Source organism: Mycetomoellerius zeteki, unplaced genomic scaffold (assembly GCF_001594055.1).
Source record: "Mycetomoellerius zeteki isolate Tzet28-1 unplaced genomic scaffold, Tzet1.0 scaffold4, whole genome shotgun sequence".
Lineage (NCBI taxonomy): Eukaryota > Metazoa > Arthropoda > Insecta > Hymenoptera > Formicidae > Mycetomoellerius > Mycetomoellerius zeteki.
This window is the reverse complement of record NW_017257391.1, coordinates 675,974-692,495: the sequence shown is the minus strand read 5'-3', so window position 1 is coordinate 692,495 and position 16,522 is coordinate 675,974. Positions and strand designations below refer to the sequence as shown.

The window sequence follows — 16,522 nt, the reverse complement described above, 5'->3', positions numbered from 1 at the left end:
GGCATATTAAGTTTATTCTTATTTAAAAATAAATTACAAATGCTTCAACTCTTTTTCGGGTATCTTCAGTGAATCTACAGTACTTGTGACATCTTTTATTAATTTTAATTATTAATAGAAGAAATAGTGTATGCTTCATTTACAAGTCAGCGCCGGCTTTTTTTATTTGATTAAGAATGTAATTCACGGACGATTCCGTTGGTGGGGGATGACATTTCACAACTATGCGAAAGAAATTGCCCAGGTTCAGCTGTGGTAATGATGCATAAGTGATCATAAGAGACCCTTCCAGAATCAAACGTTTCTTTATTTCCACTATAACATCATACAGTCTCTTCCATCAAGCTGGAGTTTCTTCCTGATCACGCATGCTAGGCATGTATCTAAAAGAATCTGTCACGATAAAATCACAAATTTTGCAATAATATAGGATTACCATCTCGGTAGTCTAAAGGCTTAGGACGCTCGCACGGAATGCAAGAGATCCGGGTTCGACTCCCGGCCGAGGCATTATTTTTCGCAATAAGTTTTATTACAGTTTTTAAGTTGGGGAATTTGGGGGGATTATTAATATTTTCAGATTTGATTGCGTTGAAAGTCCGACAACCATATCGGCACGCAATTATCATTTCTGAAATTAATTCATTTAAATGAATTTACAATAGTTCAACATCTTAACGTTCTGACCGTTATGGCGCTTCTTAATTTAAAATTATTATGTTTAACATTAGCGGTCTTTCAATCTTATTATTGAATATAGGATTACTTACCAAAAATAAACAGTCGTACTATCGCAATGTTTCAACACCGAGCGGAAACCACCGGTTTTATTAATCTGTACCAAAAAGTATTTCTAATAGCTATAAGCCACTCGTACCTCGAGCTTTCCACATTAACCAAAATTTTATTGCGTCGACCTTAGGGCATTTTATTATCAAATGTTGAAATAAAACAATAATAACCACTTTTCAGTCAGTCGTAAAACTCAATAATATCTTAATTCTTTAGACATTTTTTTTAAATCTGTCAAATGTCCTTTTGGATATACCATTTCATTTTTTTATAAACTTTATTGTTATATAAAATAAATAAGATACAGAGTATTTATATATCATACAGATAATGAACTGCAATTATCTTCCTACTGCACTGTACAGTCTTACGTTATCTAATTGTAAGTCGGATTTGTAAAATGTGCCATGTTGTTTGATTCCAACATTGTTTGCATTTAACAAACGGAAAGATCTATCCCACTCGAATCTACTTTTAACCAAGATTAAAGAACACTGATATGGGAATACTGATACCGAGCATATTATGTGGATTCCACCGAGCACGAACTATATCGATCAGAATAAAAAAAAGGTAACTGATAATTATTCTACATTAACAAATTTTAATTTTAAACTTTCTAAATTTAAACATAGCTAAGAGAACAAAAATATCCTTCAAACTAGTAAACATTATTTAACATTTTATTAAATAGATTTTATTTATTTTAAGTAAGTTGCACATGTAACAAATTATTTAGGATCGACATACTAATCATTTGTAATCTAATTTATTACAAATGATTGTTATATTAAATTGTAGAGTTGTTGCTTCTTTTTCTCGAGAATAATTACGAACCGTTCAATGCTTCGCAATTTATGTTGAAAACACTTGGAGAACATTAAAGCACCACTGATACGAGTCTGCGCGCGCGCACGCACACACACACACACACACACACACACGCAACAATTTTTTATTCAGATTATATTAGATCCCTAAAGTTTTAACAACTTTTACATTACATACGAACATCTACGTGTAGCCACATCTTCCATTTCAAGCAATTATCGTAAATTTTCCGCAACGGATCAATAGCTCCAAACACCGGAGTTCCGGCAGTGGCATTCATAAAGAATGGTATTTTTTGTTGCATTTTTACTTTCTTTAAAACTTTTGTCAGATCCTTCATATCCATGCGACTAAATTTGTCCGTTTTTACCTATAACCAAAAGGAATATGAGTATTAACTTTAACATCTAGTTTTTAATTTAATCATTTTTAAAACCAAGATTAAAAGATTTTTTTTCGAATTTAATAAGAATTTATTAAATAATAATCACTACGAATATATTGTCTGTATGAATATAATTCCGACAAACATTTGCTGTAGTTGAAGGTAAGACAAAAATCTTTTACATTACACTCTTCTTTGAAAAGTTAACTTTACACTACTTGTAATTAAATAACATATTAATACATAGTTGATAAATCTAATAGTTAATAAACTTTTAGTAAAAAATCCAACAGCTACGATTGATAGCAAATATTATAAAGGGTGTGTCAAAAGTCTCGAAACAGTCTAATATCTCGAAAGCATAGCATTTTTGAGAAAAATGTTTCAGACAAAAGATGTAAGGTTTAAAAAGATCTATTCACTGATCACATCCCCTTGACCTTGGATGGCGTCGCCAAGGTCAGGTCAAGATCATGTTGATTTTTTTAGATGGAATCCCCTATTTTTCATTACATATTCTTGTAGCTTACCTCGAGAACTTTTCAAAATACTATAATAAAATATTTTTTCATTATGTATTTTTCGAATTAAGGCTCAAAAGTTACAGTACAGCCGGCATTAGCATTACGCAAGTTGTCCGACCGATGGTGCACTAAATTTCATAGATTTGCACTAAAAATTCATTTTTACGTAAAAATGAAAATAAGTACAACCTCCAATGGCTTTGATCTTGACAAATGTCATCCAGGATATGATCCTGAAAGACATTCAAGAGATTTTAGCCATCGATCGGACAACTTGCGTAATGCTAATGCCGGCTGTACCGTAACTTTCGAGCCTTATAACTCGAAAAATACTTAATGAAAAAATATTTTAGTATAGTGTTTTGAAAAGCTCTCAAGGTAAGCTACAAGAATATGTAATAAATAGTAGGGAGTTCCATTTAAAAAAAATCGACGTGACCTTGATCTGGCCTTAGCGACGCCATCTAAGGTCAAGAGGATGTGTGATCAGTGAATAGATCTTTTTAAAGATCTATTCACTGATCATCCTACAACTTTTATCTGAAACATTTTTCTCAAAAATGCTTTGCTTTCGAGATATTCGACCGTTTCCAAACTTTTGACACACCCTGTATAATTAGATGCAGTTTTCTCACATTTTGATTTTATTCTGCCGAAAATATAACACAATTTTTAAAATCAATATTTGTTACACTTACTCTTCTCGAAAACATTGTCAGTAAGATTGACTCATATGTTGTTTGTATATTGCAAGTTAAATTATCCATATAATACTCAAAGACTAAAGGTTCAACAAACAAAATAGTAGATAATACCGTGTAAACGTTCTCGGTGCCAATGCCCAACCAATGAGCAGCTGTCCTGACGGAATAATCACCACACTCACTGGTAAGACACACGTTAAAGGTACATTTCCATATAATTCCTTTGTCTTGACTTGATCTAGGACATTTTTCTTAGCAAGCATCATTGCATACATGATCGATATGTTGCTACTCGGCGTCATTATACCTTCGCCACGAATTGGATAGCCCATCAGTTTCAATGATACCTGGATCACCTCCTTCTCCATTAACGTAAATACGGGGCATATTTTCATAAGTATCTCTAACAATGAGAAAAATGATTGAGAACTGTTACTTAATTTATAACTTACTTAACACCCAAAACAGAACACAAATGTAATATTAAAATGGCGTTAAAATTGCTCTAAAATAATTATATTATAAAAGTCATTTTTTTCGATCAGTCACGATTCATTTTAATGTCATTTTGATATCGTGATCTATTATTTTGTCTGAGATGATTTTAAAAAGACAAATTCTTCAAATTCTCCTGAAACCATTGAAAAAAAGTATTTTTTGATAAAACCAAACTTTCCCATTTTTAAACCTTTAATACTCATTAATTGAAACTGTAAGGTCATTTTCTTGGATGTAAATTGTTAGCGGTATTATATGTAGCTTATGAAATGATAACGAAACTTTGACTAATAAACACATTTCTTCGAAAAAAAAAAAAAAAGAAAATACAAAGTAGTATGTTTCTCAATCAGAATAGACACTATCTAATAAAAATTCTTCAATTATTTCTTTTCCGAAGCCTACTGATTAAACATTTTTTTTTAAGGTTCCTTAATAGTATCTCGTTGGTTTTCTTTATAAATTTCTCTCTAACATGGAACAAAAAAATAAAAAAAAGAGGGGACAACATCACACGGTGTTCCCAAGCGGTCACCCATCCAAGTACTAACCGTGCTCAACGTTGCTTGACTTCAGTGATCGGACGAGAACTGGTAGCTCCAACGTGATCTGGAAGTTGTCCGATTTTCCATATATTTTGAAAATGGATTTAAGGAACTAATCATAAATTTATAAGATGTAAATGAATATGTGTGATTTATAAATCAAGTCTCTTTTTGCAATAATGTGGTGAAATGTAATATAAACTATTGTACTCTAATTAATAAATTAACTGCATAGCTTCTCGAAATCATACTTAAGATCACAATCTTAAATATAATTAAAATATTATCCTTAGAGTGTTCGTTCACGTTAGCTTTCAATTGCTTTTATATTTAATTATTATAATAATTAGAACTATCAAAGCACTCATAAGATACCCACATAGCACCTAATATCATAATAATATCGTAGTAATATTGCAACATATCAGAAATACATATAACGGTAGAATATCACAGAAATATTACTGATGCATTATGTGTTGATTCAATGTTGAATTATCAATAATATTGTGGCAATATGACATCTTCAGTAACGAAGTGATATTATAATTAATAACGCTTTTATGATGTAAAGCCCATTCTACAATTGCGTAAGCGTAGTCGAATATTTTTCTCATATTTGACTGTGATTGGTTAATTCTTACAACTACAACCACTCAGCTTACGCAATTGTAGAATGGATTTTGAAGAAGTCATTAAGACATTATTAAAATATCACAAAATTACACGTACATAATTTTATAAGTGATATTTAGTTTATTATATCTTTTTCAGTTCATTATAATATTATATAATAGTTATTTTGTATTGACAATCAGTATTATTTTCTAATTAATATCATATGAAATAATTTTTAAAATAACATTAAAAATATCAATTCAATAAAGTCTTTAAGAAATTCTTTAAAATGTTTTAATTTTTTCCAATAAATATTACATAAATATAAACATTGCACATAAAGATCACAAAAATATTACATAATATTACAGTGATATTTCTGTGATATATCTCAATAATATTCCTGTGATACATCTCAAAAATAATTCATTTTCGCGGACATTGTAATATTAAGTACTATGATATTACAGTAATATTTCAACGATATTTCTGCTTGATTCCATAGTAATATTGCAATGGAAAAATGATATTGCTGTGATATTACTATGATATTACGCTATATGAGTATTTATGATTTTTTTAAATTTATTTAAATAATAACAATGAATATTTTTTTAAAAACTTTTTCTGACTCTTTTTTTCTTTAAACAATATATAGGTACAAATTTTTGAAAAAATAATTAAAATAGTAAAAAGGGAAAGTAAAGTAATCAGTGTAATCATTTATTCATAAACCTGATTGAAATATACTTCCGAAAACTAACTACGTCCGATTTTGATGAAACTTTATGAAAAGTTTCCCTCTCTCTTTCTCTCTCTCTCTCTCTCTCTCTCTCTCTCTTCGAGTTAAAACAAAAGCCCTTAAAGGGATTTTTGGCGATTCCTATGACAAAGCCATTTTTTAAATAAAATAATAAAATGAATAATGAATATTTATGTTAATGATGAAATCATCAATTTTAATAATTTTAAAGTATATTATAAAGAGAGAGAAAAAGTCACTGAATTCCCTCAATCTTCGTTTTTATTAAATAAATTAATTTTTTTACATTTACAATAGAATACATTTTAGGTAATTATTTACTACAGGGGACCGAGCGCCGATGATCTTGATTTAATATGACCCTGATGATGACTCATGATAACATATGTCAAGGTCAAGATCATCGGGATTGGGTCCCCTATAATAAATAATTACCAATATTTATTAATCATTTTACTATCGTATTTAAAAAAATAGCTGCTTCTTAGGAATCGTCAAAAATCTTTTTAAGAGCTTTTGTTTTAACCCGAAATAAAGCTTTTGACAAAGTTTCATTGAAATCAGAGATAGTCTGTTTTCAATAGTTTATCCATTTGATTAATTGGAATTATACTTACATGTTAGTATTCAACACTTCCGTTAGACAGGAGTCAATTAATCCATACTCGTCAAAGCCGGCAAAAAATTCATTATGAAAATACGGACTGGACGTTCTCATGGATCGTCGTATAATCTGTCGTATTACTTCTTCGATTTGTTCGTCGCTCGTTGGCTCATTGTCCAGGGAAAATGATATCTCTTTCTGCACAAATATAATGTCGGACGAGAAATTCGTGGTAATGTAAAATATTTTCTTATTCTAATTAGCCTGCCATTATTTTGATGTTACTGTTACGGGCAAAGTCCGGAAATGGGCAATGTTGACATTATGCAGCAGGCAACTCGGGCAATACTGACACTGGCACTATGCACACTTTACCCATAACATTACTCGAGACATTACCACTAAATACACCCAAAACAGTATTAAATTCGTATAGAGTTGATATATTATCCTTTCAATGTTACTGATAATGAGACAACATTAGTGAAAGATATCGAACGAACTATACCACTCGTATACAAATGGATGCGTCCGTGAATAATGGATAAAGAAATTGTTAAAGCTGATGTATTAAACAACGTATAAAATAAAATTAATAATCAAGTAGAGTGTACTTGTTATTTTATACGTTGTTTAATACATCAGCTTTAACAATTTCTTTATCCATTATTCACGGACACATCCATTTTGTATAGATGAATTAAACAGACGATATACTTATTTGTGAAATATTTAAGTGATAATTAAATTATAAAACCATGATAATAACTGAAATTTTATTTAATGTAGGATTATATTATAGGATAAAATTATAATACGCAATTAATATAAATAGAACCAAAAAAACTTATTTTGATTATATTGATAAATAGAACAATTGCCATAATAGTGTGATGTTGAGAAACAAAAAATGTCGATGAGTAATTCAAAGGAAAATAGATTAATACACATATAATGTGGGAATGAACTATTCACATAAGATATTAAATTATTACTTACCTGCAAATCTTCGGGATGAAGGTGACTCATATGACAAGATGATCATCAGATCGATCAAACATTTGTTCCTCTTTAAGGATCTTTAAGAGATTCTCTAATAGATTGACAATACCATTCGCACTTAACGCCATCACGAAAAGTATATTGAAATTAAATGAACGGTTAATCGATCCTTTCGTAGAATCCCTTCTATTTCGACTGAATCATTCTAAATGCTTTGTGTATGCGTGTGCGTGTGCGTGTGCGCGCGTGTGTGTGTGTGTGTGTGTGTGTGTGTGTGTGTGTGTGTGTGTGTGTGTGTGTGTGTTGTAATACATATACAGTATTATATTCTATGTTCATCAATTAATAGATACGTATGTATGTTATTAAACAAAAAAAAGAGATAATACAAACAGATCATATTGATAATTAATTCTATCTTTATTAATGTATATACAGGATGTAAATGAAATAAAAGTATAAATTTCGGTAGTAATAAACTTTCTACAAAAGTTTCAAAACATGAAAAATTTGTTTGAAAATATATCGATATACCCACTGTTATTGTCATAATAAGTCCGACCGAAACTTTTATGATCGAAACTGAACCGAAACATTCAACTGCATGTCAATTTCAACCAAAACCGAAACCAAAATTAAAAAATAGGATTCCTATAAAGGCATATGTGTAGACCATATATCATATTTTTTCTTCATAAATATCATAATTTATTGAAACAATAATTAAATTTCGGCCGAAATCAAAATTTCGGTTGTGTGTCAATTTTAGCTAAAGAATATAAGTATTTCTTCTTCATAAACATTATAATTTAATTATTGAAACAATAATTATATATACTAAAATTAATTTTTATGAAGAAAAACTATATGAAAGTCGAAACTGACACATAATAAGTGTTCATTTTCAATTTCGGTAAAAGTTTCGGTCGGATTCTAGTTATTGACATACAGCTCAAACAAACGTTGATAAATGGAAGTAATCGTGCATACTTCATTTACAAGTCAGCCCCGACCTTTTCTATTTGATTAAGGATGTAATTCATGGATGATCGTGAGGGTAACGGATGACATTCCACCATTATGCGAAAGAAATTGCCCAAGTTCGATTGCGGTAAGGACGCACAATCGATCATGAAAATTCCATCCAGAATCAAACGGTTTTTTATTTCTACTGTGACTATGTATATTCTTTCCCACCAAGTTGGAGTCTCTTTCGCATTACGCATGCTCGGAGGTATGTACCTAAAAGAATCCAACACGTTAAAATTACGAATTTCAACGAAATGTATATAAGATTCCTTACCAAAAGCAAATGGTGGTACCATCGTAATGTTCCAGTACCGAACGAAAGCCATCGGTCTTTTTAATTTGTATTAATAAGTGTTTTGCACAGAATATGGCTTGATTCATCAATTGCTGTAAACCACTCTTGCCGCGAGCTTTCCACATTAACCAAAATTTCATTGCATCGACCTTGAGACGTTTTATTGTATTATCAAATGTTAGAATAGGAATATAATGATCATTTCTTAGTCATAAAAATTGAATAAAATCTTGATTATTTAATCATCTTTCAAAAATCTATTAAACGCCTTTTAGATGTCTTTTTATTTTTTTATATTTTTTTAAAGAGTCTTAAATTATTTTAAAAATATAGTATTTCTATGGATGGAAATTAACGCGTTATTTGTAATGCCGTTACCGTTACTCATAATCTTTACAATTTTTATGAAATGTATAAAGAAGTAAAAAAGCTTTTTACAATTGTGTACCTTCTTATTTCATCTTTCTATCATCTTGAGAATCTATAATTTTAATATAAATTACTCAAATAATAATAATTGATATATTCTACTCAAGAAGATACAAGCTATTTATATTACTTGAATATTTGTCAAAAAAAAAGATAGCGTCATTTATTTTTTTAACCTCTATTAAATTTTTAATTTTTATATCTTTCTTCTAAATATCCCATCACACATCATCGACCAGGGGCGGCGACTCGATTCGCCGTGTGTGGAGTTGGACAACTTGATCGTGGGGGTTGGGGGGGAAGAAAAAATTTCCGGAACTTATTTAATCTCCATATTAAAATCTCTTTATAATCGTAAAAAATGATGAGCAACGAAATTATAAATATTTTATAAATATTTATAGTTTAACTTGAAACATACTTAAACTCATAAAACAAAACTTAATGAAAAAATTTAATAAATTTAATGCTCTACGTCTCGTAGACGTAGAGCAAACGTTGAGAGAGGAGAGAGAGAGAGAGAGAGAGACTTCCGAATTTTATTTTTTAAATGAACTCATCCATAAGTGCATCAATATCTAAAGTTTCAGCAATCTCAGAGTGCACATGTAATATAGCTGCTGAATAGCAACCGAACTTGCTGCATCGTAGAAAATATGTTTTTAATCTTCTCAATACAGAAAAAGATTGCGTTCTGCAGTACACGACGTCACCGGTATTGTTAATAATATTTGAATTAGTTTTGTGTACTCCGAAACCAGTATTAGTTTAACACTTGTTATTTTCAAATTGTTCATGAAGAATTTTTCATGTGTGGAATTCCACACACGAAAAATTCAGATGTGTGGAATACTTCACACACACCTCACAAAAATTACCGCCCATGTCATCGACTAAATTTTCGAAAGAGCAATTCTTTTTATCCCTAAATACTAATTACGATCTAAAAATTTAATTAAAACGCGAATTACAAGAAAATAAAATAGAAAAATGTATAATCATCTCTTAAGATTTTTAATACGTATAAATATAGACTTTTTAAGATATCATATAAACCAATTTTAGAGTCGCATTATTATATCGCATAGATTTTAAACTGTTTGCTGTCTTGCGAATTTAAGATAAAAAATTTTATTGCTTTCATAAATATTTGAACAAAAAATATTACAAAAGTAAATTATTTATTCAATTTGCTCTTGTTTTAGCATTAAAAATATAACGGAAAAAGTAACGAATAGTTACTTTTTAAGTAACAGCAGCAGTAATAAGCTACTTTTAAAAAAGTAACTTTTCCATCCCTAGATATTGTATTTTGTATTCTTATCAAAAAGATTGTGATTTGTAATTACCTTTCTACTGCTTTGTGTACTCTTAACACTGTCTAAATCAATTATATAGTGTTTTTCACCTTCATTTATTGTTTTTAAATAAGAATGTACACTCCTCTCGGACTTACTTTTAATCAAGATCATAGAACACTGATATGGTACGCCGAGCATTTTATGAGGATTCCAAGACATCGAGTGTGAACTAAATCGTTCGGAACAAAGAGAAGATAACTGATGATTACTTTGTATCAAGGAATTTTAATTTTAAATCTTCTATTATAAATATCGCCAAAGGAAAAAATATCCTTTGAACTAGTAAACATTGTTCAACATTTTAATAAAAGAATTTTATTTATTTCAAATAAATCGCGTATAGGGGAGACCTGGGACAAAAGTAACATTTTGACTTTGAAGTATTATAATAGCTTAGAACATATACTACTGGAAGAGGAATAGGGCGCGCTGAACGTGAAGCCAACATATGTACGAGACAGAAAGCTATAGAGTTCCAAATGTTCGCAATGCACATGCTCAGCACTGTCATCTGTGTGAATTGTACAGTTGGTTTAGTGTTTCTTACACATTCGTACATTACACAGATGTGTAAGAAACACTACACAACTGTACAATTCACACAGACGACGGTGCTGCGCATGCACATTGCGAACATTTGGGACTCTCTACCTTTCTCTCTCGCACAGATGTTGGCTTTACCTCGGTATACAAGTCAGCACAGGCAATTCCTCTTCCAATAGTATATGTTTTAAGTATAATAGTTAAAATATAATATTTACATTAAAAAAAATATGTATCTTTATAGATGTAGAATTTATTTAGCTATAAAATTTTTTTGGTTTAATTTTTTTATGTAATTAGAAAAAAAAGTTATGTTTGTTTAAAGACTATGAGGAATTTTGTTACAACCGTCTCAACCTCGTGGATGATTGCCCTGACGAAAATGAGAAGTTTCATAAACGTACGTTTGTTTAACGTTTACATGAGCGTTTGCGGAAGTTTGTTGAGAGTTTAAAAACGGTCAATAGAGTGTTCATAAAGCAGAAATTGCAACATTGCAACGTTTGAAAGGCATTCTCTGACGAAAATAAGAAGTTTCATAAACGTTTGTTTAACATCTACATGAGCGTTTGCAGAAGTTGTTGAGAATTTAGAAACATTAGAGTGTTCATAAAGCGGAAATTGCACCGCTGCAACATTTGGAATGCATTTGTATACAGCATTTTGAAGCGTTTACATAACGTTTACTTGACGTCAAGCGTTTACTGACAGTTGTTTAAAATGTTTATAGGTTTTGTGTATAGCGTTTAATAAACGTTTGCTCCACCATTGAGAACTGCGTGCAGCTTCTGTTAAACATTTAACAGGCGTTTACTTTTGTCATTAGAAATAGCGTAAAAAGCGTTTGTGAGCGTTCAGTTTAAGTGTTGAGTCTGCTGAACGCCGACATTTTATCAAAAAAAAGAACAAAATTTTTCACTGAAAAGTCTCATCATACTGCGCCTTTTATCCTATTCAATGTGGTTTTTTAAATACGAAAAATTAAACTTTGCTGTGTCCCCTCTAGTGGTGATGTTGTGCACTGCTTAAAAATTGGACATGTAGAAGAATGTTTGCTAAACGGAGGAAAAACGCTTGTGTTACATGGTTGAGAAAAACGTTTTTTGGGTCTTTAAGCCGTTTGCGTAAACGCCTTAGAAAACGTTTACTGCGATTTACTAATTCGCCACGTTGGAACAGAGTTTGCTGAACGGAAGGAAAATGCTTGTCTTACGGTATTGAGAAAAGCATTTGATAAATGTTTGAAAAGTCTGACAGTGAACTCTCTGCAGGAAGGTGCATCAACATTTACTGAGCGTCCTCTACAAAGCGTTGCTTTAACATTACAGAACTTTCATGAAACGATATACCATATTTTATAAGCGTATACTATATTTTATAAGCATTCTGAAAGTGTTTAAACCCAATGGTGTCCTATAAGCGTTCTTATAAAGTTTGAAAGCGTAAAAATTCTCAAAAAATCGTCATTAAACGGTTGTCAACGCTTTATAAAGTTTCTTATTTTCGTCAGGGTGTAACAGTAGAGGGGGATAATTGTACCACATTTGCCAGAAGTACATAACACTACATAAGTCATCTTTCTTGCAGCTGCACAAATGGATAACTGGTCCTTTATAATCTCTTTAAATGTGTATTTGTATAAAGACACTTCTTTTATATAATTTTTCTCTTATCTGTCTTGGGTTTTCTTGTTAACAGCATTCTATGAGGAAAAACAAATAGCATTGTACAAAATAATTCTAAAATAAAATCAAATAAGTTCAGATTACGTTATAATTGATCCCAGGCATCGATACTATTGTCCCCTAGTGGTATTTTATGATTTATAGTAAATTTTTTAGATAAAAATCAATTCAAATGTGCAAACTATCAATGCAGATAATCATTAAAACATATTAAGATAATAAATTATACCTTCGTGTCATAAAGAAAAAAAAATATTTTAAATTTTGTGCACGCAATAAAACTTACTTGATGCATAAAAAAAGTAATTTCTACTCCTACACTCGTGCACGTTCCTCAAGAACCAGCATGTAACGAACGATTCGATGCCAATCTGTCTATAGAATTTTACCATGCAGCTGCATACACATATCTATTATAATTTAAGAAATATTAACGATGTTATTGTTGTCCCCTTGTTACTTTTGTCCCCGGTCTCCCCTACGTATAACAATTATCTAGGATCGATGTATAGATCATTTGTAATTCGATTATGTTATATATGATCGTTACGTCAACATTGAATTATAGAACAGTTGTTTTTTTTTGAGAATAATTACGAACCGTTCGATGCCTCGTAATCTATGTCGGAATGTCTTGGAGAACATCAAAGAACCACAAATGCGGGCCTGTAAATAATTTTTTATTCATATTGTTTCCCTATAGCTTTAATATCTTTCATACTGCATACGAACATCTACGTGTAGCCATAAATTCCATCGCTGGCAAATTTGTAATAATTTCCGCAACGGATCGATAGCCCCAAATACGAAAGTGCCAGCAGTGGCGTTCATAAAAAACGGTACTGTGTTCTGTATTGTCGCTTTCTTTAAAACTTTTTTTAGATTATTCGTATCCATGCGACCAAACTTATCCGTTTTTACCTGTAACAAAAGGAAATGCGCGATTATCAGTTAATTAAATTTAATCGAGTTTAAGAGAATATCAGTGAAATAGCCGAACTCTAATAAGATTATTGCTATGTTTTATCGATGAAATACAATTTACACACGTACATTAACACATCGTTACTTACTATTACATCCCCATACACTTTATTGGAGAGATATTCTGGGAACGTCTTTAGGGTGTTCAAAGGACACAAAAATGTCCTTTGGACGTCTTTAGGACGTCCCTTTGAGGTCTGTATGGATTAATATCGCACGCAACATACGTATAAACTTTCGTAAAGAATTTTTGTATCGAATTAGGTATCGTTGTTTTTTCGGAAAAATCATGATCATGTTACGTGGGACACCCTGTATACGAAAATTCTTTACAAAAATTATCACGTTCGACCGGTAAAATAGATGACAGTATCCCTTTGAAGACTAAAAGATTTTTTTTTAGTATTTAAGAAGAAAAATTAATATAATAAATGTGGATATCATTTACATATTTTTCGACAAACATTTGTTCCAGCTAAAGGTAAAATAAATCTATAATTCAAAAGCTAACTTTACACCACTTAATTAATAATAGATATATAAACAATTAATCAAGATATCCAAGAAATATTGATAGAAAAAACCTAATGAAGTAGATTTGTGGCTGAAGTGGCATCTGAGCGAAATTAAATTCAGAAGATGATAATATCTATAGATAAAAATTCTAAAATTCAAACTTTTATTCTAAAAAGTAATTAAAAGAGCAGGCAGAATTTCTATTTCGATAAACAATTCCTATCCTTGACAAGCAACAATAATACCGTGTAAACGTTTTCGATACCAATGCCCAACCAATGAGCAGCTGTCATAACGGAGTTATAGCCACATTCACTGGTAAAACACGATAAAGTTGGAATATGTGTGTTCATGCCCTGTTTATTAATTAATGGATCCATGGTATGTCTAGCGGCTATCATTGCATACATGATCGATACAGTGTCACTCGGCGTCATTATACCGTCGCTACGAAATGGGTAGCCCATCAAATTCAATGATGCTTGTATCACAACCTTCTCTATCAGCGTAAATACAGGAGCGTTTTCGTAAGTATCTCTAGCAATAAGAAGAATGGTCAAGAATTATAAATGTGAATTACAATTTATTATTATTTAATTTGTAATTCGCTTGATCTCAAGCAGAACAAAAATCGTAATATCAAAATGGCATCAAAAGTGACTCTAAAGTGATTATATTAAAAGTCATTTTTTTCGATATTAGTCATGATTCCTTTTAACGTTATTTATCTATTATTCCGTCTGAGATCTCAAAAAGACAAATTCTTCAAGTTATTTCTGAAACCATTGTAAAAAATATGATTTTTATTTTAATTTACATGCTAGTGTTCAACGCTTCCGTCAAACAGGAGCCAATTAATCCATACTCGTCAAGGCTCCCATACCATTCATTATAAAAATGCGACCTGGACGTTTTCACAGATCGTCGTATAATCTGTCGTATTACGTCTTCGATTTGCTCATCGCTTGCTGGCTCATTGTCCAAAGAAAATGATATCTCCTTCTGTGCACAAAAGGAATGTCGTATGAAAAATTTGTGGTGATAAAAGGTTTTATCGATCGAAGTTAGATCTGGAAATAATATAAATATAAATTCACATGTAATTATTTAAATATTAAAATCCAACTTCGACCGGTCTACGCTTCGTTTTTTGCTTATTATGTATTCGCATTGTACGGCTCCAATAAACGGTTTATTGTTGTAAAAAATTTTTTTTATTCTAATCAGCCTGCCATTATTATGATGTTACCACTAATGTAAATGCGACCAAAAGTGTCGAATTCGTGAGAGCTGATATATTGTCCTTTCAATGTTACTAAGACCACAATAATAAAAGATAACAAATATGAATATTTAAATTATTATTAACTTTGTTTTATACGTTATTTAATATATCAGTTTTATAATAATTTCTTCATCAATTATTCACGTATGCATACATTTCGCACGGATAAATCAAACAGATGACTTATTTTGCATTTATACTTATTTAAAAAATATATAACATTATAATTGAAATTGTAAAACCAGTAGATAGAAATATAATGTAATGCAAAATTATATTATAAAATAAAAATAAATTTTCAAGAAGTACAGGTAAGAACGTTGCCGTAATAGTATAATATTGAGAAGCATAATATAAAGAAAAGCCAATGAGTAATTCAAATGTGAAAGTATTATAGATTAACACATACACACACACACACACACACACACACACACACACACACACACACACACATTCGGAGTTAACTATTAACATAAAAAATCAAACTATTATTTACCTGCAAATCTTTGGAATGAAGCATAGGTATGAAAGAACGAGTTTCATCAAACACTTGTTCTTCTTTGAGAATCTTTAAGAACTTTTCCAATAGCTCGATAACACCGTTAGTACTTGATGTTGCCATTACGAAGAGTATATTGTAATAAAATGACCGACCGACCAATCAATAAGTTCGACTCTCTTGTTGGATCCCTTCCATTTCGAATTGTTCTAAACGCTATGTTTATGTTTATGTGAGTGTTTGAATTTTTATTATAATGCGGCCGGCAATTCTCATTGTATGGCCGCATGTTATATTTATGTTTATATTTTATGTTATATTTTATGTTTATAAATTATATAATAATTACTGTAATATATATGAAAATTTATCTGTATCCGTCACTCTTAAGTTGCAGTTTATCTGTCCGCGAGATTGATGTGCTATTAACATACGAAATATTTAAAGCAAAGTTATATTTTATTATCGATGAAATAATTATTATTTTACACAATGAAACTTCGTAATTTGTATTTGCATATCAATCTCATTTTTTTTATTTAATTTACAATAATATAATGTGTAGCTTTCATTTTTTTATAAGTATAGTTTATTACATTTTAATTCCATCTAATTACAAGTCAATGA

General features: G+C 30.6%; 1 protein-coding gene and 1 pseudogene across 1 annotated transcript; both read right to left on the bottom strand.

The window, feature by feature from the left end:
* Positions 1-139: 139 nt before the first annotated feature.
* Positions 140-7,394, bottom strand: LOC108726196 (acidic amino acid decarboxylase GADL1-like; annotated as a pseudogene).
* Positions 7,395-8,261: 867 nt separating this feature from the next.
* Positions 8,262-16,018, bottom strand: LOC108726195 (acidic amino acid decarboxylase GADL1). The gene is made up of 8 exons (XM_018453633.1): positions 15,893-16,018; positions 14,926-15,110; positions 14,354-14,645; positions 13,341-13,529; positions 13,210-13,274; positions 10,369-10,549; positions 8,570-8,739; positions 8,262-8,508 (listed from the first exon to the last, which is right to left on the bottom strand). Exons 1-8 carry the CDS (start codon positions 16,016-16,018, stop codon positions 8,262-8,264), a joined length of 1,455 nt encoding a protein of 484 aa, XP_018309135.1.
* Between the last annotated feature and the right edge of the window lie 504 nt (positions 16,019-16,522).

Excerpts from the sequence above, each read along its gene's own strand:
- LOC108726195 (XM_018453633.1), bottom strand. The coding sequence starts at position 16,018 with ATGGCAACATCAAGTACTAACGGTGTTATCGAGCTATTGGAAAAGTTC. Across the intron at positions 13,530-14,353 it reads GTATCGAAAACGTTTACACG|GTAAAAACGGATAAGTTTGG; the intron begins GTATTATTGTTG and ends CTTTTGTTACAG. Across the intron at positions 8,509-8,569 it reads GGTACCACCATTTGCTTTTG|GTACATACCTCCGAGCATGC; the intron begins GTAAGGAATCTT and ends GGATTCTTTTAG.